The sequence below is a fragment of the Nicotiana sylvestris genome, chromosome 1 (assembly GCF_000393655.2).
Source record: "Nicotiana sylvestris chromosome 1, ASM39365v2, whole genome shotgun sequence".
Lineage (NCBI taxonomy): Eukaryota > Viridiplantae > Streptophyta > Magnoliopsida > Solanales > Solanaceae > Nicotiana > Nicotiana sylvestris.
This window is the reverse complement of record NC_091057.1, coordinates 160,657,267-160,682,983: the sequence shown is the minus strand read 5'-3', so window position 1 is coordinate 160,682,983 and position 25,717 is coordinate 160,657,267. Positions and strand designations below refer to the sequence as shown.

Genomic DNA, 25,717 nt, shown 5'->3' with positions numbered 1-25,717 from the left:
GACGAGGATCTTGAGTTTAAATCTGTCATGAAATTTGAACAGATAAATGATTGGCCAAATGAAAAATACGTAATGAAAATTGACTTCACCTGAAAAATGTGAAGTTGGACAGACAGTCCCAACGCTTGAAAGTAAAATGAAAAATTAAGTCTACAGGCATAAAGACGGCTTGTAGCACAAGATTTTTCGTAAATATTTCGGCATTAGTTATATGGAGATATGTTCTCATATGGTGGATGAAATCCTTTTCAGGTTTTAATTTAGCAATACATGAAAAACTTGATATGCGTATAATGAAAATCTTTGAAGGATTTAAATTGTTAAAGTTTCAGTAGATCCTTATGTGGATTAGACTAATCATGGTGTACATGATTTATTTGTGTGTCTAGTGCAATTGGTGCACTAATGTATTTTGCTAGAACCATAAGTATAAAAATATTCTAGCAAGATATAGTTTTACTCCTATGTATATTGAAATACAATTAGTGTTATATTGCAAAAGGAATGTATGATATAAATTTGTTTATTCTAATAGATATTATCAAGGTTTTGGTGGTTATGCAAATGCAGGCATTTTCTAAAGCTCATTCTGTATGTGAGGGTACTGCCATATTATTATTTCACAAGGCAGTCAATTGTTGATATTTATCCAATTCATGTCAACATACTAGCAACTGATAAAGCAAGTGACTCAACACACAACAAATGAGTGACTTTTCCTTGAAGAGAAGATTCCAGTAATAGTGAAAACGATGATATTTGTTTATCTCAATTGAAAGAAGGATATATCGAAAGAGATAAAAAAAGCATATTTCACCAAAGTTCTATTTTAGACATGATCGTTGTTCAACAAATTTGTTCAAGTGATAACTTGACAAACTTCTTCACAAGGCATTGCCGATCTCAATATTAGAGAAGTTGTTATACAAGCTTGGAATTCGTCGTCTCCGAGAAATAAAAGTGATGTTTTCATCAGGGGGAGGCAAATACGCGCTGTACTCTTTTTCCCTTAGCTAAGGTTTTATCCCACTAGGTTTTCCTGGCAAAGTTTTTATTGAGGCATCAAATAATGCGTATTACAAGATATGTGTACTCTCTTTCCTTCACTAAGATTTTTTCGAGGCACATTATTTCAGGACATCCAAGGGAGAGTGTTATGAAATACATATTATATGGATGTCCACTAATCAAGTATAACTCCCACTACTCTTCTCCATTATGTAGATAATCCCCACTACTTCTCATCATTACAATTGTAACCCCCACACCTCCATAACCTCCCCATGATCTTCCCCATGTTCTTAATAATTAATACCATATTCGTCACATCCCTTTGTATTACCTCAATGTCATTCTATAAATAGAGGGTTCATGCATCACATTGTACATACTTGACACACTTGAATACATGGAAGAAATAAGAAGTTGTCATCTCTTACTCTCTACATTCTTGTCTATTTTCTTGTTTTATTACTTTGATCTAAGTTTCGTAATATATTAATTATAAAGCAATATAAAATTTGCCGATTATTGAATGAACAACTATTTGGGTTAGTTCTTAAATTCTTAAAAAGAAAAAAGAAGACCAAAAAAGAAGACAAAATTACATAATAATGCACTCCATAAGTTGACCTTGCATTATTTTAGCCCACTTACAAGTTTGCAAATGTTTAACCAAATATCAATAAGCTTAGATCCGAAAAAAAATCAGTTTTTTTATTCTCTATATCTTCAAGCGTGAAATATTTCCATTTTCCTTTTTCCTTAAGTTTCTACATACCTATCACAACTACGAAAATTCACAAACAGACGCGAGAAATCTAAAATCTCATCTTCTTTAATGCTAATCTTGTTAGTTTTTTAATATGATTTTGTGAGAAATTTGGAGTGGGTATTGTTTGAACTTATTAAAATTAGTCTAAGTCGACTATAAACAAAGTTTGAAGTCATTTAATGGAGATTTGGAATAGTCTTAATCAAGAATTGCAAGTGAAAATCGTACAAAAAATTCGTCAGAGATGCTTATACACTTTTATACAATATTATACATTTTTATACAAAGAGGTATATTATATATATAGTTGTATAAAAGTGTATAAAAATGTATAAGCACAATAGTGAAAATGTTAGTGATACACCATGTATATAGGTGTAGCAGTTGAAGAAGAAGAAGAAGAGATGTGAGAAATCCACGAAATACCTGTAAATAATGTATCAGCCTTGTATAAAATAATGTATAAGAGGTGTTTATACACTATTATACAATATTATACACTATTATACAAATGAATCCTATTAATGGAGCTTCACTGGTTCTTATTCTTCTTTGGGCATTTTCTGAGATTCAACTCAAATCTACCTTAAATCTGCTCCAAATCACTTCAAATTTGAGTTTTAAACTCCCCTTGACGATCCCAATCAATTGAGCCAACTCCCAATCCAAACAACTAACAAAATCGAAAAATCCAATTTCTGAAATTGAAGCTTCGAATGACCTTTAATAGTGACTCCAAAAATAATAATTCTCTTAAGTGGTATTTTTTCTCCTCATCTTAATAGTGATTATCAACTTTGAATCTGGAAGGAGAATTGGAGAATATATATAATGGTAGAGAAATTTTGGGGTGCAAAGTCGTAAAAGAGGAAGAATAAGAACGAAGAAAAGAAAAAATTAACTAAATAAGATAGGCTAACCGGTGAAAAATAATTTTCAAATTATGAATAACTTGTGCCATATCAGGTAAGAGTTTCAAACGTGAGCAATTTTTTGATGGACCGTTGGACCAACGGACAAGGAGCTTAATTCCAAAAAAAGAACTTCAGGTAGGTACGTTAGCCGCTGCTTATCACATGACTATATATCTGTATGTGAAGTTTCCATCAAAACAATAAGAAGAAGGGTAATTGCGTAAATGTAGAAAATGGAATATCCACCAATAAACCCTCTAATCCAATTTTGTCATGTTCCCCAAATGGAGGGAGAAAACAAAACCTGAAAAAGAAAAAAGAAAAGAAAAGATTTCTTCTCATTATTTCAACTTTTCAGGTAAGCGCAGAGTCGCAAACGAAAGGTTGTTCTTCGGACAAAGCTATAAAAAATCAAAACTGATAGGAAGAGCCAATAAGCAAAGTCAATCCAATCATTTTCTGACCTAATTTTCCGCCATAGATATTCTTCTCTCAGAACTCGAAACTGTCACTTCTATCGGTAAATTCAAAGTTCTCTCAAACTCTTCTCTTCTTTCTTACTTTCATTTTCACTACTGTCAACTTTAACTTCAGTATATGTATCGAAACGGAATGTTGATTAATTGCGAAGTCACTTTCAGTTTTTTCAGCTCGCAAATATTTGTTGTGGTGATTTTAACTGATTGTTTGTGGCTCCTATGAATTAATTTTCACTTGTTTGTTGATTGAAGTTGAAAACTTGCGTTATTTGTTTTTTTAGGTGTTTGATTTTGAGGTAATGAGAATTGGCGGCATTGTTTTGGTGTATTTTTGACGTTTAGTGTGTTAGAGGAGAGGAGGATGGGCTTTGCTTACTGTTTATGGCAGCCGAATGCTTCGCATTGTGGTGAAGCTTTGAACTACAGGATATTAGATAGGAAAAGCAGCTGTGATGTAGGATTGAATCATAAATTGCTTGGAAATGCTAGGGTTTTATGTAAGAATAGGCTGGGGAAAAGGTTGAAACGGAGTGTGGCCTGTAGTGATAATAGTTTAGCATATTCAAGGATACGATTTAGTTGTGCTTTGTGGAAGTCTGATTCGAGTGGGAATTTGATGCGCCGTAAGGCTTCTAGGGGAGTGAAATTGCCTTGGTGTCAGGGAAATGATTCAGTTGCGTTTATCGATGGTAATGGTAGAAATGTGGAGGCCAGTGAGAGTACTGAAGATGGAGCTCTGAGTGCTAATACTAATGGAATCGCGGAAATTAGTTGCGCAATTGAGTTGGAGGAAGATAAAGAAGAAGAAACAGAAGGAGATAATCTGGAAGAACTAAGGGAGTTGTTGCAGAAGGCACTCAAGGATTTGGAAGTTGCACAGCTGAACAGCACAATGTTTGAGGAAAAAGCGCAGAAGATATCAGAAGCTGCTATAGCGTTAAAAGATGAAGCGGCTAATGCCTGGGATGATGTAAACAAACAACTTGATAGTGTTCAAGAGATTGTAAGTGAAGAGATGGTCGCTAAAGAAGCAGTTCAAAAAGCAACAATGGCCCTTTCTTTTGCTGAGGCAAGGCTTCAGGTTGCTCTTGATTCAGTACAAGCTGCAAAACAAAGAAGTATGTCTTCGGAAACGTCTGAAGATAGCAAAGGGGAAGATTCAACTTCATTGATGGAGGAAGAGGCAGCACTCTTAGCTGCTCAGGAAGATATAAAGGAGTGTCTGGACCGTTTTGGAAGTTGTGAGGCTGAGTTGAGGCGTCTGCAGAATAAAAAAGAAGAGCTGCAAAAGGAGGTTGACAGGTTGAATGAGCTAGCTGAGCAAGCACAAAACAATGCTTTAAAAGCTGAGGAAGATGTTACAAACATAATGCTTTTAGCCGAACAAGCTGTTGCTTATGAGCTGGAGGCTACTCAAAGGGTCAGTGACGCGGAGATCGCTTTGCAGAAAGCCGAGAAGAACCTAGCTATATCAATTGTTGACTCCCCAGAAACTTCAGTTTTACAGAATGGATCATCTACTCAAGGGCAAGTGTTGGTCGATGGGACCCTTAGTGAGGATGAGGTACACCCTAGAAATTCAGTCGATAGTGTTATTGAAATAGATAGGGAGGTACAACTGGAGGATGCTTGGGCGGCAAGTGGGCCTTTGTCAACTGAGGAGTCACGTATCTCTGATGAGAGTGACGAAGAAGATAGAAAGTTAGTTCTAGACTCCTCAAAAGATTCTGATTCTGATACAGAAAAACCAAAAAGTGTTCAAAATCTGAGGCAGGAGGTCAACAAGGAATCAGCTAGGGACAGTTCACTTAACGCTCCCAAAGCATTATTGAAGAAATCATCCCGTTTCTTGCCTGCATCTTTCTTCTCATTTCCCACAGATGGTGAAGAGTTCACACCTGCTTCAGTTTTCCACAATCTCATGGAGTCTGCAAGGAAGCAATTGCCCAAGCTGGTGGTTGGCTCATTACTGATGGGAGCAGGGTACAAATACTATAAAACTGTTCATATTTTTTGCTTTTGAAAGATGAAGCTATTTCTTTCTAGCTGCATGTATAAGTGCCTCGTTAGGATACAATCTTTGTACCATTAGATTGGTATACCTTGTTTATGGTACTTGATATGCTTTTGACGTCTGTCACAGAATTGCCTTTTACGTCAATCGATCAGAGCGAATTTCTCAGTCGTTTCAGCAGCCAGACATCATTACCACCAGCATTGATGAGGTTTCAACAAATGCAAGACCTCTGGTTCGACAAATAAGAAAACTGCCCAAGAAACTTAAGACACTAATGGAGATGCTTCCTCATCAAGAGGCATGCTTCTTTAACTCCCTTTAGTTTAATGCCTGCAATCACCATTTGGTATAGGAGGGGGCTTTACTTCTACTTGCTAATGGTGTTGTTGCTCATTTCAGATAAATGAGGAGGAAGCTTCTCTTTTTGACATGTTATGGCTATTGCTCGCAAGTGTTATCTTTGTGCCTATCTTCCAGAAAATTCCAGGAGGTAATTGAATTTTGCTACCTTCTTTTAACGCATGAGGAGGCTTATTATGTTAAATTGTTCACCAAACTTGTTCTTGATGTAAAGGTTTCTTCGTAGGTCTTTCCTTGAACATGTTCTAAAAATTGAAACATTATATTTGATTATTAGACACTTAGTTTTCGGTGACCTTGATGTATGTCACAGATATGTGCCCTTTGCTCCTCTGCGACAGACGTACTCTTGTTTCCTGTTAATGGTTCATCTTCTGTCTGCTATAATGTATAGGAAGTCCTGTCCTTGGGTATTTGGCTGCTGGAATCTTGATTGGACCCTATGGTCTTTCTATCATACGTCATGTACATGGGACCAAGGCTATAGCTGAATTTGGAGTTGTCTTCCTGCTATTTAACATTGGCCTAGAGGTACAGTCTAGGAAAATTGACTAGTTTATTTCTTTCTGAATGTGTTACAAATACTGCCTTAATAACCTCTGTTTGTATTCTCTTTGACAGCTTTCCGTCGAGAGACTAAGTTCAATGAAGAAATACGTTTTTGGGTTGGGTACTGCTCAGGTAATTGTAAAAAATTGAGCACTTGGGAGTTGTTAACACCCCTCCATAATGTTTATAGAGTATGGTCTCAACGTTTTAGGATTCCACACTCATTTTTAATATATTCAAATGAACGCAGGTCTTAGTGACAGCTGTTGTGGTCGGGTTAGTTGCTCATTTTGTTGCCGGGCAGGCTGGACCTGCTGCAATAGTGATTGGGAATGGTCTTGCCTTATCTTCCACTGCGGTTGTCCTCCAGGTAAATCCTTCTATATATTTAGCAGGTCTTCCTTGCTTGATGAATGATGGGCGATTTAGCGCTTGAGTAGTTTGTTGTACTCATTAAGTACGTTGATTTGGTGACCGTTTCAACACTCTAAAGTTAATGCTTAAGCAGGCAATATTATTATGCTATGTTCCCCAAAAGTCCAGAAGCTATAATGCTCGATAAGGGTTGATGCCGAGATATCAAATCAGCATTGGAGTTTTTCTTATCATTTCCTTGTTGAGTCAACATATTTACTACAATCCAAGGAATTGTAGTTTATCTATAATTGGCTTTGTCTATGTGCCTGTGATCCTCCCTCGTCGAAAAATGAAACCTTAGTAATTAATTGATTATGTTGCATATCTGCAGGTATTGCAAGAGCGAGGTGAGAGCACATCACGGCATGGACGAGCGACATTTTCTGTATTACTCTTTCAGGTATCGGCATAGAGACAGTACAAAACTGTCGCCTCTCTCTCCTGAGATGGGTGAAACTTGGAATATTATGTGTATCTATGCATACACGCGAATCACATATATTTACTTGCCATCACATATAGGCTGCTCTCATGCACGTGAAATGATAACAGCCAGTGCTGCGGTACTTATAGATTTTTCTTTCTGATACGATTAACCAAATTCTTCCCTTTATCCTTCAGGATCTGGCGGTGGTTGTTCTACTCATACTGATACCACTAATTTCACCAAATTCATCAAAAGGAGGGGTATAGACTCTTTTACAGTCTTGTCTTCTGGAAAAATTATTTAAAATTTTCGTGTTTATTATAATTACGATTCCAGCTATGTGAACTGGACCTGTAATATTCACCAAACTGAGAGCCAATAGCTAATCCCCTAAAATCACATGTGGAAACAACATTCTTTGCTTTTGATAGCTGTGAGTTACACTATAGCTGTTTTCTCAAACTGCCACTATTATAACAGAACTTATTTCTTCTTAGGTTGGTTTCGGAGCCATAGCTGAGGCCCTTGGTTTGGCTGCTGTAAAGGCAATTGTAGCCATCACTGCCATTATTGCTGGAGGACGTCTGGTAAGCTGTTTGTTCATGTAGAATCTCTTCCAGTATTATAATGTTTATGATTAGTATATAGTTTAAGTTCTAACTACATCTCTTACGATATTTTCAACTTTAGACTTTCATTTGCTGTTGTCTATACATTATTAAAGTAGGTTTTGATATTTATCTATTGCGAAATATAAATAGGGTTTAATTCGGTTTTTCATTTTGCAAGTCCTGTAAGATACATTGCTGTTAAATGTGAGGACAATAATATTTTCGTTTTCTGCTCCAATTTCAGCTGCTGCGGCCTATTTATAAGCAAATTGCAGAAAACCAAAATGCAGAAATATTTTCGGCAAATACGCTTCTTGTTATCCTTGGGACTAGTCTTCTGACAGCCAGGGTACTTATGATCACATTGTTTATGTGTTCATGTATACTGCCCAATTTTTCTTAGAACTGTTATCTTGTTAACACTATGATGTGTTATCTGATGTAAATAATGCAGGCTGGCCTCTCAATGGCTTTGGGTGCATTTTTAGCTGGTTTGCTTCTGGCAGAAACTGAATTTTCATTGCAAGTTGAATCAGATATTGCTCCATATCGTGGACTCCTATTGGGTCTCTTTTTCATGACGGTAGGTGACAATCTTGTTTATTGTACAATGCGAATGCTATTTTCTAATCCTACAATTTGTCATTTGGAGTTAAGGTAGAATAGGTCTTGGTAAGGTGCTATTTACATTTAAAGATTCTAGCTCTGCAATCTCTAGTGTTTTCACCAACCTGTAGACCTTAACTGTCTCTCCTGAGTTGTTCTCTTTGAATGAATGTACTACTCAGTAACATTTTTCTATTTTAATCAACTTCTATCCAGGCTGAAGGGAGAATCGTTTATGAATAAATTATTATAACTATTGCTGCTTTGTGACTTCAAAACTGAACAATTATCATCTGGTTGCAGGTTGGAATGTCCATTGATCCCAAGCTTCTTCTTTCAAACTTTCCAGTTATTATGGGCTCATTGGGACTTCTAATTGGTGGCAAGACCATCTTGGTTGCGTTAGTTGGTAAACTGTTTGGTATTTCAATTGTATCGGCAATAAGAGTTGGTCTCCTACTTGCTCCTGGTGGAGAGTTTGCCTTTGTAGCTTTTGGTGAAGCTGTTAACCAGGTTTATCTCTGATAGCTTTAACCTATTACAAGCAATTCTGAGCCGTTGATAAAATTCTTTTATTCCATTTCTTTTTCTCCGTTCTATTGCTATGCTGTTCAAACAGCATCTTTCTTTATCAAGGAATTGTGGACCTTTTCTACAATTGACCTGTGTGCTGAAATCAAATGTTGAGCTAGTGAGATCCTGTTATTGGGGAAGTGGAGACAAACTACCATCAAATCCTTCCAGTTTCTATCTATGGCCGCCGTCTTACTTCTATTTACAAATCCTCTTAGAGACTTGTTCTTTCTCATAGCTACCCTTAAATAGATTAAGAGCTGCAACATATCTGAACAGTACAGTGCTAAGCTCTCTGAGGATCTTTGCCCCATGATAAAAATATATCTTATTAGAATAAGTTTATTATCTTATTTAATTAAATTTTCTCCATGATTTTGCTTTTCTTTTTCCAGGGTATAATGTCTCCTCATTTGTCATCTTTGCTATTTCTTGTGGTTGGAATTTCAATGGCCCTCACGCCATATCTAGCTGCTGGAGGCCAATTAATAGCATCTCGTTTTGAGCTGCACGATGTGCGAAGTTTATTGCCTGTGGAAAGTGAGGTATAGTCTCCTACTTGGTGGCACAATCTCTCTTACTTTGGTTTTAAGCGAGAATAAACCATTTACATGTTTGTAAAATCTTGTTTTCTGACAGTTTGGTTTCAGGTTGTCAATAGTAACAGGGTATTGGAATTAAAGGATTAAGGTTAAGGGGTCTTAATAGTTAATACTGTTGTTAAAAAAAAAGCAGTTGTGGAGACTAGGAAAACTGGAATGTTGGTGATAGAAAAGCTTCCCTTTTCTCCTCCTCCCTTCCTCAAATTTCTTCATCTTCATTCTTGTCACGACCCTAAAATCGACCCGGTCGTGATGGCGCCTATCGTGAAACTAGGTCAGCCGACACAACTCCCAAATTAACCATTAATCAATATAAATCATTTTTAAGCTTTTAATTAATCCAAATATCTCATAATGTAAGTCTAATTGAACAGCGCGGAATAAATACACAAGCCCGACATCGGGGTGTCACAAGTCACTAGCATCTACTAAGGTCTGAATACAATGAAGAGTCTGAAATATACTAAAACAATCTAAGGAAGACAAGAGGGAGAAGAGCAGGGCTGCGAACGTCGGACAACTTCCTTGCTAACTCCAATGACTCTGCCACTGAGCAATCAACACCCGCTACCGGGTTCAGAAATACCTGAATCTGCACACAAGGTGCAGGGAGTAATGTGAGTACGCCAACTCAGTAAGTAATAAAAGTAAATGAAAGCTGAACAGTAAGAAAACACGTAACCACGTCAACATGCTACAACAAATGCAGGACATTTCCAACACAGTACAGAAATCATTTACTTCGTAAATCAAGCTCAATTTCAGTAAAAACCTTTGAAAACAATTTTCAATAGTTTCAAACGAGTGATAAAACAGTGAGTAAAAATGATAGAAAACGTAGATAGCCCTTCGGGCAAAACATGTACCATAAACCGCCCCTCGGGCATAATATCAATAGAACCAGCCCCTCGGGCTACCTCACAATCACTCGTAATCAGCTCCTCGGGCATAACATGAATCAAGAACCGCCCCTCGGGCTACATCATATCACACACTGGGTACCCGCGCTCACTAGGGGTGTACAGACTCCGGGAGGGGCCCCTTACGGCCCAATCCCAATAACAAACCATCTCGTAGCATAATCAAACAGGCTCTCGGCCTCATATCAAGCCACCTCGTGGCATAAGAAATCAGGCCCTCGGCCTCATAATCATAAATCAGTACCACACTGCTACGGCACGCAGCTCGATCCCATAATTGCCTCACAACACAGGCCCTCGGCCTCACTCAGTTAGAAATCTCTCATGCTACTCGGGCGGCAGTAAAACATGATGCTCAGTCCAAAATATCATTTAAAATATCAAAACTGGAGTAAATATGGCTGAGTTATGAAAGCAATAGAATATAGCATGACTGAGTACAAATATAAAGTCAAAACAGTGAGGAATAATAGTAAAAATCCCCTAAGGGTCCAAAACAGTTGGCACGAGGCCCAAATATGGCATTCAACCCAAAACATGATAATACTTTCCAAAACACAATGATATCAAACAGTTTTCAATCAAATACGTGGTTTAATAGTAATACGGGACGGAGTAAGTCACAATCCCCAATGGTGCACGACCCCACGCTCGTCATCTAGCGTGTGCGTCACCTCAAAGTAGCACAACGATGTGAAATCCGGGGTTTCATACCCTCGGGACAAACATTTACAAGCATTACTTACCTCAATCCAGTCCAAACTCTAGCCCGCGATGCCCTTGCCTCTCGACTCGGTCTCCAAATGCTCCAAATCTAACCAAATACAGATTTATACCATCAAAATATGCTAAGGGAACAACGCCCACTCAAAAATAACCAATTTACATCTAAAATCCCGAAATTGGCCGACCCTGACCCTCGGGCCCACGTCTCGAAATCCGATAAAAATTACATCAATAAATTCCTTATCCTCTCACAAGTCTATACATACCAAAATCATCAAAATCTGACATCAAATGCCCATTCAAATCCCGAAAAGAATTCTCAAACTATTCTTCCATTTTTTCCCAATTTCCACTCTAATTTCTCAAATTAAATGATAAGAATCAAGACTAAATCATGGAATTAAACCAAATATGAGTGAAGAATACTTACCCCAGTTGCTCCACTGAAAATCTCCTCAAATTTCATCTTCTCCCGAGCTCTCTAATTGTTTTTGTGATATTGGACTTAAACCCTCGATTTTGAACTCAAACATTCTGCCCAGTTATTTCCTTCTTCGCGATCGCGGAAATTGCCTCACGATCGCGAAGCACGAATGATGACTGACCCCAATAAACCTTACGCGATCGCAGAAACACACACGTGATCGCGGACAACAAACTCATCAAACATCGCGATCGCGTAGAGAAATCCCTTCACCTCACGACTGCCCCAAATCCTTCTTCGCGATCGCGACCTTAGCCACGCGGTCGCGATAGCCAACTCCACAGACCTTCGCGATCGCAGACCCAAATTGGCGATCGCATAAGACAAATTTTCCAGCTGCCCTCAACAGACCTACACGCGATCGTGAACCCTTCTACGCGATCGCAGAGAACAAAAATCTGCAACAGAACTGAAGCCAAATCTGCAATTTCTCAAACATGCAACTGGTGCGTTTAACCATCCGAAACTCACCCGAGGCCTTCGGGACCTCAACCAAACATGCCAACATATCCCATAACATCATTCAAACTTGTTCCAACCTTCGGAACGCTCAAAACAACATCAAAACACCAAATTTACATCGGATTCAAGCCTAAGAATTCCAAAAACTTTCAAATTCTGCTCTCGATCAAAAAATCTATCAAACCTCGTCCGAATGGCCTGAAATTTTGCACACACGTTACAAATGACACTACTCCAACTTACGGGTTAGGGCATATCGGGTTTAACGTGTTCGGGTTCATCCGGGTAAAAAATGAACCGTACTGGTTACGGGTACAAGGGGCTGGGTCGGGTTAGTGTAATTTTTTTTTATTTTTATTTTGTATAACTATTATAAGTTATATTAATATAAAGTAAAAATATAAAGAATACAATGAAGATGAGAAAAAATTGCGCTTATAAATTGCAAGTACTACATTTATTTCAAAATTACAAAATTGAAGTTTGTATTTAACAAGTAAATTAACGAAAAAAGAGTAAAACTAAATTTTCATACATAATAATACTTCAAATTAATCTAACAAACTAAAACATCAAGCATAAATACGTCTAATTTTTAAAATAACACAAATTGTCTCAAATCAACTTAAATACGAATTTTTGGAGGACGCTGAAGACAACTTTCTTCATATGCCTCCTTAAACTGCCTGTGCCACACTTTGGACGAAGATTTAAGACTCGACCACAGTTCTTGCACTTTACTTTCTGAACTTCTTCATTTTCTTCTACCACCTCAAAGTGTTCCCAAACATATGAGCGCACTCTAGAAGTACGGGGCATGATTTAACTTGAATTGAGAATTTGAGTTTGAGAAATGAGAGATGAGTGAAAAAATGAAGAAGAGGGGAGTGTATTTATAGTTTTTCAAAGGGCTAAATTAGTAATTACAAAAAGTGTTAAATTTTAAAAAAAATTGGCCCAAAAAAGGGCTAAATGTGCAAAATAGCCGTTGGGCCAACGGTCAGAAAGTAGAAAATTTTTAAAAAAATAATAATTTGAAAGTTGCCGTTATGCCAGTCTGGGCCGGGCCGGTTAACCGGTTCTACAGTAAAAACCGTTGACCGGGTTTGACCGGGCCGGTTAACCGGTAGCCCCAACGTAAACGGACCAACCCCTTACCCCATTAACCCAGCCCCATCCGCCCCCTTGTATCGGTCCGGGCCGGTTCCGGTTTTAACCGGTCTGGGCCGGTCCGGTTACGGTTAAACCCGACCCGTTAGACACCCTTATCAAACTGAGAACTGTTCTTCCAAATTCATTCCGATTACCCTGAAAACCAAAACCGACGATTTACATAAGTCATAATACATCACACGGGGCTAGTCATGCCCGAGAACTGGCGAGCGAAGTGCAAAAGCTCAAAACGACCGGTCGGGTCGTTACAATTCTTCATCCCCGTCTGCTTTCTTCTTTCAGTGCTTTTCTTTGATCCTGGTTCATCTCTTAAGTTTTGTGCTCTACTTTGTTGTTGCTATTTAAGTCCCATGTCTCAGTTTTATGGTACTGATAGCCTGTTTGGCCAAGCTTCTCAAGACAAAAAAGTGCTTTTTTTCCCAAAAGCACTTTTTTCCCTAATTTGAGGTGTTTGGCCAAGCTTATTTGGGAAAAAAGTGTTTTTGGGAAGAAACAAGCAGTTTCAGAGAAGTAGAAAAAAGTAGCTTCTTTCCAAAAACAGAAGCAGAAGCAGTTTTGACTTTTCTTCTTACCTAAAATACCCTTAACAAAATATAGTATATACCAAAATAACCCCTAAACCTAATACTTAGGATATTAATTTATAAATATTTCTTCTTATTTTTAGGAAACTTTCTAATATATAGTGACTTTAGTGGTGAATGCTTTTATATTTGTTGAAGGAATTTTAATATATTTAACTTATATTAAAAGAATTAAGTACTTTTTAATTTTATTTTCATATTTTACTTAAATAAAATGATTTTTTTTAATTATTGCATGTAATAACAAAATTTTGATATTATTTATTTACTTATAATATTAATTATTAAGTAAATCTATTCATGTCCTTATTCGTAATTTGACACTTAAAAGCACTTTCTAAAAAGCTTGGCCAAACACAAATTATTTCTCAAAAGTGCTTTTCAGACTGATTAGCCAAACACAAACTGATTCTCTCCAAAAGTACTTTTTTCAAAAGCACTTCTCAAAATAAGCTGATTTCTCCGGCTTGGCCAAACAGGCTATAAGTCTTTTGGACCCCTGCAGTTTCTCTATGCAAAGCTTTTTTTCCCCTTGAAAATACTGTCTATTGAATTCTAGCTTCATTTCATCATTTGGTTAGGTTTCTGCTGAACCTTATGCCTCACTTTGTTTTCTTTCCATGCTTATTTAACATAATTTTTCTCTTCTTCTAATTTTAACTGTTCAATACTTAATTTGTTCTTTAACTCATTGCTTCTTTGCTTTAAATTTAATTGCTATTGGTAATGCTAGCATTTATTACGAAGATCATTTGTCTGAGAAGTAACAAATATTCAGTTACCAAAGCTCATTACTTGAAGGACTACATCATTTAATGATATCTTTCTGGATTATTACCTTCGTAAATGTAATGAAGATTTCACTGACTTAAATTTATTGCTTAATAAAAGGTGTAGACTGATAGTTCCTTTTTTCCTTCGCAGACAGATGATTTGCAGGATCATATCATTATTTGTGGATTTGGTCGTGTTGGCCAGGTTTTGCCCCCTGCTTCATGAATTGGTTAAATTGATCATTTGACAGAATGATTTTCAAACTTTGGTTGAAGCTGTTTCCATCTACTGCCTGTTGAATTAGTTTTCATCTTAACAGATCATTGCCCAACTTCTCTCCGAGCGACTGATTCCGTTTGTTGCACTTGATGTGCGAAGGTATGATTCTCTTTTTACCCACATTCAACTGATTTCAGCTCCTGTAGGTTCAGTGAAGATTTCATCTGCTGTTTGTTAATCTGACATAGAATTTTTTCTTCCATGATGTCATTTCCTGATATGGTGGTTCTAAAATTTTATATTTTTCGTAAAAGAAAAGAAAAAATGCAGGAGGAAGAACAACTTACATCTTTTGAGGTGTAAGTGACTTTCTACCTCAGATCTCTATATTCCTATCCCGTGCTTACGTTTTCTCACCACCATGTCACAACTTACAAAGCAGCACCTCCACTATCAACTACTCTTAAAAGCCACCAGATCTTTATAGCTGACCAAATGTAAGAAAATGGTTTTTCTTTATAAGATATTATGTAGTTTGTTAATTGTGAGTCATCAGTCATTATCAACCTTTAGGATATTAAAGTAAAAGTTTTTGTTTTTCTCTCTCTATATAAAATGTTCATATTCATGCATGCATCGAAGGGATGACAGTGAAAGAGAATCAGATGATGGTTTTCCTGTAAGAGTGCCAGTGCCAGTGCCAAGCCAGAGAACTGAGGAAACTGGTCCAGAACAGAGAAGTCCTTAATTGGACTTTTAGATATTTCACAAATCAGCTATGTTGCACGGACTCCTCATTTCAGCGCCGCACCCGTGTCTACATGACACTAGTAAGGGTAAGGGTGTGAGATTCATACCGGATGTGGTCAACCCGACATCGGATACTTTGACCACAATCCATGGACAAGTTTGAGGAAAAAAATGGGACTTTGATTTCTCAAGATAAAAGTTAGTACATATTTTAAGACATGGGAAATGACATAACTTCAATAGTCCACCCGTATCCGTGAAATGTGTATCTGTATCTGGATCCCCACACCAGATAATTTAGGATATTTCTATAAATCTATCTTTAGAATTTTGAATTATTTTTTGCCGAATCCCCGCACCCGTATCTGTATCTGGATCCCGTATCCCTGAATCTTAAAATTTAGATTATGAAGGATCCATCTTTGGATCCGCACCCAGATCGGATACCCACACCCGAGTCCGAGCAACATAGCAAATCAGATATGAATTAGAATCAAAGTTGGTTCCCAACCAAAGCTTGTAATGTTGCTCTCTATAGTACTCTTAACTACTTAGATGGATTGTGCGGCTGTATGCAGTATCTTATGTGTAGACATGATTACCTGAATTTCTCAAAAACATAAAAGGGTACTAGAGTTTCATTATATGCTGGAGCTTTGATTGTAATTGGATCTTGACTATCATCATATTGCTCTCGAGTACTTAGATTTTCAGCAGTTGATTATAAGAGCATCAACAAGTATTAACTTGATTACTGCATCTAAAGAAAGGTTTCTTTGTTTTGTTGGTTGTGGTTGGGGGGGGGGGAGTGCAGGAAATGTTGCTTTCACTTAAATTTTCCAATTGTTATCAGTTACCATGAATATCCTGAGGCTCGTCTTAATAGATGTTTCTATAATAAATGCAGTGAACGAGTTGCAGTTGGTCGTGCACTTGACCTTCCTGTATACTTTGGTGATGCTGGTAGCCGAGAGGTAAAGCAAATTCCTGAACTTAAGATTATCATTTCGGGTATTTTATTTTGACATTCTGTGTTCCGATTACTAGGTTCTACATAAAGTTGGAGCTGAAAGAGCATGTGCTGCCGCAATAACATTAGATACTCCCGGTGCAAATTACAGAACTGTTTGGGCCTTGAGCAAGTACTTTCCCAATGTGAAAACATTTGTACGTGCTCATGATGTGGATCATGGCCTCAATCTAGAAAAGGCTGGAGCAACAGCGGTATCTTTCTTATTCTAATTTCTGCTATTGATCTTTTCGTTGGAAACTTGTTCATATTTTTTCACTTAGCATTCTGTATATCTCTTGATAACATTTGGATTCTGAGTCTTGAAAATTTTGTTTATTGCCGGTGTATTATGTTGTGCTATGGTAAAATTTGTAGTTGTAACATATCATGCATAAAAGAGGAAATAGTTGCACATTTGATAGTTGGATAAATGATGAACAATGCATTGACTGAGGTGGATAAAAACTTTTACAGGTTGTGCCTGAGACCTTGGAACCAAGCCTGCAGTTGGCCGCTGCTGTCCTTGCACAAGTAAGTAGATTTGATAAGCAACCCTAGATATTCTGTTATGTAGCGAGTTATGAGCTGGTAAGTAATCAGTATAACCAAATTCTGATTTGAGAAGTTTCGTCCCAATACTGTAGAGTGATATGGATGATGATTCAATAGCTTATCATCATGTATCATTCTACACTAGTCCTTCACAATGTTATCGCATATGGCTTTCTCAAGGTTTCATTCAAATTCAGCGGCCTATTACCTCTTTATGTGATACAGTGATTTTAAAGCACTTCACAACTGCATAATCCCACAATCCCCTCCCTAAAATATTAAATCAGAGTGATTTTTTCGAACTTTTTGTTAGAAAATGATATACCTCAAAGCTGAAATGCGTATCATAATTTATGATTGGATAGAGATTTGTTCTACTGTATACTTTAACATTCTTGACGGGAAGGACCAATTGTTGGATCTTCTGATGCAATAATCTAGCTGCGCACTGCATTTTGCATCTCGACCTCTTTGTAGTTTGCTTTTGGCAATCTATAACCATCGTGAAGCAAATAAAATTATGAGTATACATTGTGTCTTCTAGGCTAAGCTGCCAATGTCAGAGATAGCGGCAACAATCAACGAGTTTAGGTCCCGCCACCTCTCTGAGCTTACTGAGGTAAATTATAATTGCACTACTTGTCTTAGCTTTTGGAATGTTGTACGAGGTTTCATAGTTCAGATTTTGTTAGATATTTTATGCAGCCCACTGGATTTTGTTTTGCAGCTATGTGAAACTAGTGGAAGTTCTCTAGGCTATGGATTTTCTCGTGTGGTGAATAAAGGCAAAGTTCAGCCTCCAGATTCTTCGGATGAGAACCAAGTCAGTGAAGGAACACTAGCAATATGATTACCATTAGAAGAAACAGGGATTTGCATTGATTGGACCCCAAAAAAAAAAAAAAGGAATTGAGAAGGGAAGATACTCCTTATAAGTGTATAGTGTTTTACTTAACCCTTGTTCTTGAAAATTGTACAGAAGAAATATGTTACGTAGCAAGCAACAAGCTATGCAGGACAGCAAATCTATTGGCATAACCCAAGGGCAGCTCAAGGGGAGGCTGGTAAAGCCTTCACTTTAGGCTACCAAAATTTAAGGGCCCTGAAATTTTTTAAGGGCAAATAGCATTTTTGATTCCTGTATTATTGTTTTATTCTGATTTTAGTCCTCAATTTAAATGTTTGATATTGCTCCTTTAACCTAACTGATGTTAAATAATTTACCGTATTACTGTTAATTGAAGTAAAGGGAGGACTTGACCCATTGCTTCAACCTGATCATCACCATTACTGATTTAGGAAAATAAACCAGGAAAAATCACCCACGTTTTGAACAAATCTATCAAAGATTTCAATTGCGTAGACATCCACCGTGAATGTTTTCTTGGTCGCCACATTCGTCAATAGCCATACGCCCATACCTATGGAAAGCATCAAACAACCTAGACCTGCATACATTATCGAGCAATATAGCAGGTGGTATTCACACATGGATTATTGTTAATTTGTTAAAATGAGCCCTAGGTCTGCCATTGATGAGTGATCGAAGATTACTAAATGTTATCTTCTAGATAGAGAGAGAAGGGGCTGGAAGGGAAAATATCTTTTTCTTATCAACAGAAGCTCAATCTTAAGAAATGATCTGTACAAGCCTATTTATATACTAGTTAATTCTAACCTCCACTAACTTTAATATGACCAACTAACTAACAATACAACTATCACATAGCTCACTTAACTAATCTTCTAGAACACTACTACTTAAATAGCACAATGTACAATCACTACAAGTTATACATCTCAACACTCCCTCTGAAGTTGAGAATGAGAAAATATTTTTCATTCCCAACTTGGATAGTAGCACAACATGTTGCTAGTCTCCCAAAGCCTTAGTCAAGATATCTGTAGGTTGCTCTTGGTTGGGAATGTATGAGGTCTTGATTAAGCCTCCTTGAATCTTCTCTCTTATGAAATGACAGTCTATTTCTATATGCTTTGTTATCTCATGGTAAATTGGATTTGCAGCAATCTGTAGGGCAGCCTTGTTGTTACAGAATAGCTCTATAGACAATCTTACACTCACTTTCAACTCCTTTAACATACCACTTAACCAAACCAACTCTGCAACTGTGTGTGCCATGCTCTTATACTCGGCCTCTGCTGAGCTTCTAGAGATGGTATTCTATTTCTTTGCTTTCCACGAAATGAGTGAACTCCCGAGCTTGATGCAGTACCCAGTGACTGACTTTCTGGACATGGGACAAGAAGCCCAATTCGAGTCACAATATGCTTCTATTTTTTGCTCACTTTTGCTTGACATTAGCAACCCAAGTCCCGGCTGATTCTTTATGCATCTAACCACATGTAGTGCTGCTTCATAATGTGACTTCTTAGGTGAATGCATAAATTGGCTTAGACATTGAAATGCATATGCAATGTCTGGCCTTGTTATTGTCAGGTACAATAGCTTGCCAATCAGTCTCTGAAATCTCCCCGTATCCTCTAAAGTTTCATCATTGTCACAAGTCTTCAGACATTCATTAAACTCAGTACTTGTCAGTTTGAGGTTTTGCTCCATGGGTGTCTCTTTTGGCCTTGAACCTGCCAATCCTACATCTGAAATCATATCTAAAACATATTTCCTTTGGGACATAAAAATACCCTCAGTTGATCTAGCAAATTCTATCCCCAAGAAATATCTTAAGTCTCCCAGATCTTTCAACTTAAAATTTTGGTGCAGTGTAGATTCTGCTCTCTGAATTTCTTCCAAATCATTCCTTGTAATAAGCAAGTCATCTACATATACAAGTATCAGCACAAATTTGTCATTCATAGTTTTGGTAAAGAGAGAATAATCATATTTGCTTTGCTTAAAATCACCTTTCAATAAATCTTGGGTCAATTGTAAGTTCCATTGTATGGATGCTTGTTTTAACCCATATAGGGATTTAAGTAGCCTGCATACTTTAGTCTTCCCCTGGATACTAAATCCCTATGGTAGAGTCATATATACTTCCTCATCAAGATCCCCATTTAAAAGGGCATTATGAACATCCATTTGGAAAATTGGCTAATTCTGAAGAGCAACAGTTGCAACTACAGTTCTAACAGTAGTAAGCTTAGCTATAGGGGAGAAGGTGTCATGAAAGTCTAAATCTTCTTGTTGAGTATACCCCTTAGCTACAAGTCTAGCTTTGAACCTTTCTACAGATCCATCTGCATTGTACTTTATTTTATAGACCCATTTGCAGCCTATTGGAACCTTTTCTTTAGGTAAGTCAACTACTTCCCAAGTATGGTTATCTTCTATAGCTTCAATCTCAAGCTTCATAACCTTGATCCATATGGCTTAAGAGTAAGAGGATGGTTCTGTATCAGTAGAAAGGGTAGCAAGGAAAGACTGAAACTGAGTGGGAAGATGGGAATAAGATACAAAGTGTTGAAGAGGGTAAGAGGTAGTAGGATTAATGGTTGATGGTAATGGAGGATGGACATAGTCTGTCAGCCAAATAGAAGGCTTAGTGGTCCTACAATATCTCCTAGGAGGAGTTGTAGTTGGATTCAAAGCAACAGAAGGTGAAAAAGTAGGTACTATAGATTGAACTACTTCTGGACGAGGAGTAGGTGGTGTGCCTTCTGGTAAGGAAGGAGGATCAGATAATATAGGAGAAAGTGGTTGACTAAGAGTGGATTCAATACAGGTAGGAGGTGAAACAATTGAGTTAGGTGTAACAGGAGAATATGAAGGGAAGTAAGAAGAGTCTAAGAAAATAGGACTAATATCAGGTCTACAAAAGAAGTAATTTCTAGGAAATTTGAATGGAAAGACATTCTCTTTGAAGATGACATCTCGACTGACTATGAATTTGTCAGCTTCAATGTCATATACTTTGTAACCTTTTTGAGTAGGAGCATATCCCATGAACTCTCATGGTATTGATTTTGGAGTGAATTTATCACTAAAATTTGGTTTTGTGGCATAACATAGACAACCTAAAGTCCTTAAATGATCAAGAGCAGGAGGACAACCATGAAACATCTCGTAAGGAGATTTTCCATGCAGCACACAACTAGGAAGTCTGTTTATGACATATGCTGCAGTCAAATGCAGTCACCCCAAAATTTTAGAGGAATAAGAGCCTGGAATCTCAAGGCTCTACTCACTTCAAGTAAGTGTCTATGCTTTCTCTCCACGACTCCATTTTGCTGTGGAGTGTGGTTACAACTGCTTTGATGTATGATACCCTTGGATTTGAAGAGGTTAGAACAAAGAATATTGAAGAATTCATAGCCATTGTTTGATCTGACTATTTTTATTGTGGTGGAGAACTGATTGTTTACAAGGTTAAGAAAGCATTCAAGATAACATACACATCACTCTTTAATCTCAAAAGGTAAATCCAAGTCATTCTTGTATAGTCATCAACAAGAGTAAGAAAATATCTGAAGCCATTAAAGGTACATACTCGATAAGGACCTCAAATGTCCATATGAACAAGTTTAAAAGCAGAAGTTGAATTAGAAGCACTACTAGGAAAAAGTAATCTTGTTTGTTTAGCTAATGGACAAACAATACAATCACAAAAATTTGTTTTTAACAAAAGCTTACTTTAGGTAGGTATTTTCTATAAGACTAAATAGGGTGCATGACCAAGCCTTTGATGCCACAGAACCCTTGATTTATTCTGAACAGAGGTAGACAGATAGGTAGAGTTAGAGGAACCAACAACATGTGTTAAATGGTTGAGAATGTAGAGTCCACCTTGATATTTACCAATCCCCTTCACCCTGCCACTGAAGAGGTCCTAAAATACACAAAAATCAGGATAAAAGTGAATTGAGTTGTTTAATTCTCGTGTGTATTTGGAAACAGATAAAAGATTATATTGGAATTGAGGTACATAAAGAACGTTATATATTGTTTCTGAGTTAGGCAGAGTACACATGTCTATGTGAGTGATTTTAGTACTATATCCATTAGGCAAATGTACTTAGGCAGACTTAAAAGTAGGTGTAGGTGTATGACTAGATAATTGATTTAAGGAAGAAGCCATATGACTTGAAGCCCCAGTATCAATAATCCAACTAGCGTGATCAGTATTGACTTACCTACCATATTAGCCATCACTTCTGTTTCTTTTTCCTTACTTAGCATTTTTAGAATTTGCTGATACTGTTCAATAGTAAATGTAGGAGTATTTGGGAAACACATGTTAGGCGAAACCACATTTCCTGGAGGAACATTCTGCATCTCTTCCTTGACATTCACATTATGTGCAACTACAATAGGATTGCCATGCACTCCCTTCTTTTTATTGTTGAATTTGAAGCCTGGAGGGTATCCTATGAGTTTGTAATAGGAGTCCCTTAGATGTCCCCTCATCTTGCGATAATCACATTGTAGATTAAAATTCTTCCTTGGCCTCATGCCATCATTAGCTGTAATTAAGTGACTATTTTCCATCTCCATAGGCGCACTACCTAGAATGCCATTATGTGTCATGAGTCCACTACTCATTCTCTAAATTTCCTCCTGAATAAGCATCGAATATGCCTAATCGAGTAAGGGTGTAGGGTGCATCATCAGAATTTGACTCGTCTGTGGTGCATAGGTTTCGTTTAACCCTATTAAGAACTTCAAAAGCTTTTGTGTATGCAGAAATTCAACAAAAGTCTTAGATTTTTCATAGTCATAGTCGGGGAAAGGGATAATTAATTCAAATTCGTCCCATAGGTCGTTTAACTTTGAGAAATAAACTGACATACTAGAAATTCCTTGAGTTAAACAACTGATTTCCTTGTCTATGTGGTAAATCTTAGAAGCATTTACCTTATCAAACGATTTTTAAGGCTTCCCACACCTTTTTAGCATTTGATGAAAACACAATTCCTCGCCTCAATTCCTTCGCAACAAAGCTCATAATCCACAATTGTACTATTGCATTGCACATATCCCACTAGTGTAGTTGAAATAGATCTTTCTCATAATCCTCTCGCACACAGGTTCCATTAATGAAGCCGATCTTATTCTTCACTAATAGTGACATATTCATAGATCGAATCCATTCTGAGTAATTTTCTGTCCCTATCAACAGTTGCGGAACAAGTGAAACACCAGGTGTATCAGATGGATGAACATACAGTGGATCATTACAATCAAGCAATTGATTGTTTGCATGTGATGTTCCAGCTGTACTTTAAGGACTATCGACGACCATTTTGACAAAAAAACAAAAAGCAGAGGAGAAATTAGGGTTAGAAAAAGAGTAAGAAGAACACAACAAAGAAGAAGGAGAAATGAAGAATTGAAGAGGAATTTGAAGAATTTAGAGACTCATCAGCTCGAATCACAATGAACCGAGCTCTGATACCATGTTAAAATGAGCCTTAGGTCTGCCATTGATGACTGATCGAAGCTTACTGAATAGAATCTTTTAGATAGATAGAGTAGAAGCTGGAAGGGAAAATATCTTTTTCTTATTAACAGAAACTCAATCTTAAGAAATGATATGTACAAGCCTAATTTTTGGCCCAAGTACAAGTGAAGTTTTGAAGACTGACAAAAGAACTCAGACATGGACTAGGTCCATCTTGTGAAGCACAATCATGATCAACCCAAACATGTGAGATGCACGTGAAGGAGATAAATCTAACTTATTATGAGTAATATCTCCTGATCTGATCGAAAAGGTTGCATATTCGATAAGGAGAAAAAGACTCCTTACATGAAGAGAACACAGTTTAGGAATAGGATAATGTTAGAGTATGAGATCAACTAGAACTCTTCTACGATAGAAGAGTAGTATCTAAATCCTAGTCAATCTCTAATTACTAACCCATTAAATATCAGTGTTGTTCTCTTTTACAGGTAATGCACATAAGCAAAAGTTAAACTTAAATTAAGAGCAAAATAGCAAGACGATTTTGCAAGCAATTTATGTGTGATTCGAGTGTGCAATCCTGAAGCTACTTGAATAAGATAGAAGAACCAGTCCAAATGTCTATCTTTTATTCTAATTCAACTGTAGTAGGTGATTTTACATTGTACATTTCAGCTTTTATAGAAGCAATTATACTAGGTACTTAGAATTTTTCAAGTTAGAGTTAACTTGAAGTTGTCGCAACAGTTGAGACTGTGTGCCAAAACAGGATTAAAGTTAATTCTAGGTTTACAAAAAGTTTTTGTAAATGCAGTTTTTGGCTCAGTGATTTTAGTGGAAGTTTGGGAAAATCATACTGAGTAGTAGGTCTTAGTTTTTTTACCTTTTAAGCCAAGTGTTTTTCACGTAAAAATTTCTGTATTCTTTATTTTCTTTACTTATTATTTCGCAAATAGTAGTAGTTGAAACACATAGAAGAACCATGTCCTTCTATAATACAGTTAAGCAGAAATTGGGTACCACACAAATCACCCCCTCTTATGTGGTATTGAAGTATAAAACATCAATAGGTATCAGAGCTGGTTATCCTTGAAAAGGTTAACACCTTAGGAAAAGATCAAGATGAGCGCACCACCTGGAAACTGGGAAGGGCAATCCACTGCTAGGCCTCCACTCTTTAATGGTCAGTACTATTCTTGGTGGAAGAACAAGATGAGAGATCACATCATAGGAGAAGACTATGAACTCTAGGACATAGTCACTGATGGTCCCCTGTCTACTACAAAGAAGAATGCTGAAGGAGTGGACGTGCCAAAGATAAGAGCTGACTGCACTGCTGAAGACTTGAAGAAATGGGAAAAGAATGCCAAGGCCAAGAAATGGCTTGTGTGTAGACTGGGTCTAGACGAGTATAGCAGGATTCAAAGCTGTACCACTACTAAGGAGATATGGGACACTTTACAAGTGGCTCATGAAGGAACTCCTCAAGTAAAAAGATCAAGAGGAACACTGCTATATTCTTAATATGAGAATTTCACTATGAATGAAGGAGAAGCTATCCAGGAGATATACATAAGGTTCACAACACTAACAAATAAACTTAAATCTCTTGGGAGAATTATCCTTGAAGAAGACAAGGTTGAGAAAATCTTGACAAGGGTCTTACCAGTGACTTTTGAAAGCAAAATCACTGCTATTCAGGAATGAAAGAACATTGCTACTCTCAAGTTAGATGAACTGATTAGAAATCTCACTGCCTATGAACTGAGAAGGCAAACCATGAAAATGGATTCACCCAAGAAGGAAAAGAGTCTGGCTCTCAGAATAGTTAAAGGTGCAGATCTGGAGGATGATGAAATGGCCATGATCACAAGGGATTTCAAAAAGTACCTAATGAGAGGAAATGGTTATTCAAGAGGTACAACCTTCAACAAACCAATGGCTCATGAGAAACAAACCAACAAGGGTTGCTACAAATATGGCAAGACTGATCACATGATCAAGAACTGTCCTCAGTGAGAAATTGAATGGAAGAAGGAAAGGGCTGAACGAAGGAACAGGTTCAACCCAAAAGAAACAAAGGATCAACAAAGGCTATGGTTGCTTATTGGGGAGAAACATCAAATAAGGATTCAGAAGATGAAGCTGGAGATGAACAAACACTTATGGCCATAGGAGAATCAGATGATGAACAAGAGGTCCAAGTGAAGGGAAGTAGCCAAATATGGTACATGGATAGTGGCTGCTCAAAACATATGACTGGAAGCAAGAACCATTTCCTTTCACTTGAGGACTTAAAAAGAGGTAATATCTCATTTGGAAATAGGAAGAAAGGTGAAATTATTGTGATTA

At 37.3% G+C, this 25,717-nt stretch overlaps 2 protein-coding genes across 2 annotated transcripts; one reads left to right on the top strand and one right to left on the bottom strand.

The window, feature by feature from the left end:
• The first annotated feature begins 2,975 nt into the window (after positions 1-2,975).
• On the top strand, positions 2,976-18,190 carry LOC104219237 (K(+) efflux antiporter 2, chloroplastic-like). Its single transcript, XM_009769881.2, has 21 exons — positions 2,976-3,208; positions 3,449-5,150; positions 5,311-5,482; positions 5,584-5,674; positions 5,939-6,075; positions 6,166-6,225; positions 6,344-6,463; positions 6,842-6,910; positions 7,132-7,197; positions 7,435-7,524; positions 7,793-7,897; positions 8,003-8,131; positions 8,458-8,667; positions 9,123-9,272; positions 14,603-14,656; positions 14,772-14,830; positions 16,329-16,395; positions 16,469-16,645; positions 16,908-16,964; positions 17,530-17,604; positions 17,713-18,190. The coding sequence occupies exons 2-21, from the start codon at positions 3,529-3,531 to the stop codon at positions 17,833-17,835; spliced, it is 3,633 nt and encodes a 1,210-aa protein (XP_009768183.2). The 5' UTR covers positions 2,976-3,208; positions 3,449-3,528; the 3' UTR covers positions 17,836-18,190.
• Positions 18,191-19,167: 977 nt separating this feature from the next.
• Positions 19,168-19,818, bottom strand: LOC138876679 (uncharacterized mitochondrial protein AtMg00810-like). The gene has a single exon (XM_070155709.1). It carries the CDS (start codon positions 19,816-19,818, stop codon positions 19,168-19,170), a length of 651 nt encoding a protein of 216 aa, XP_070011810.1.
• Between the last annotated feature and the right edge of the window lie 5,899 nt (positions 19,819-25,717).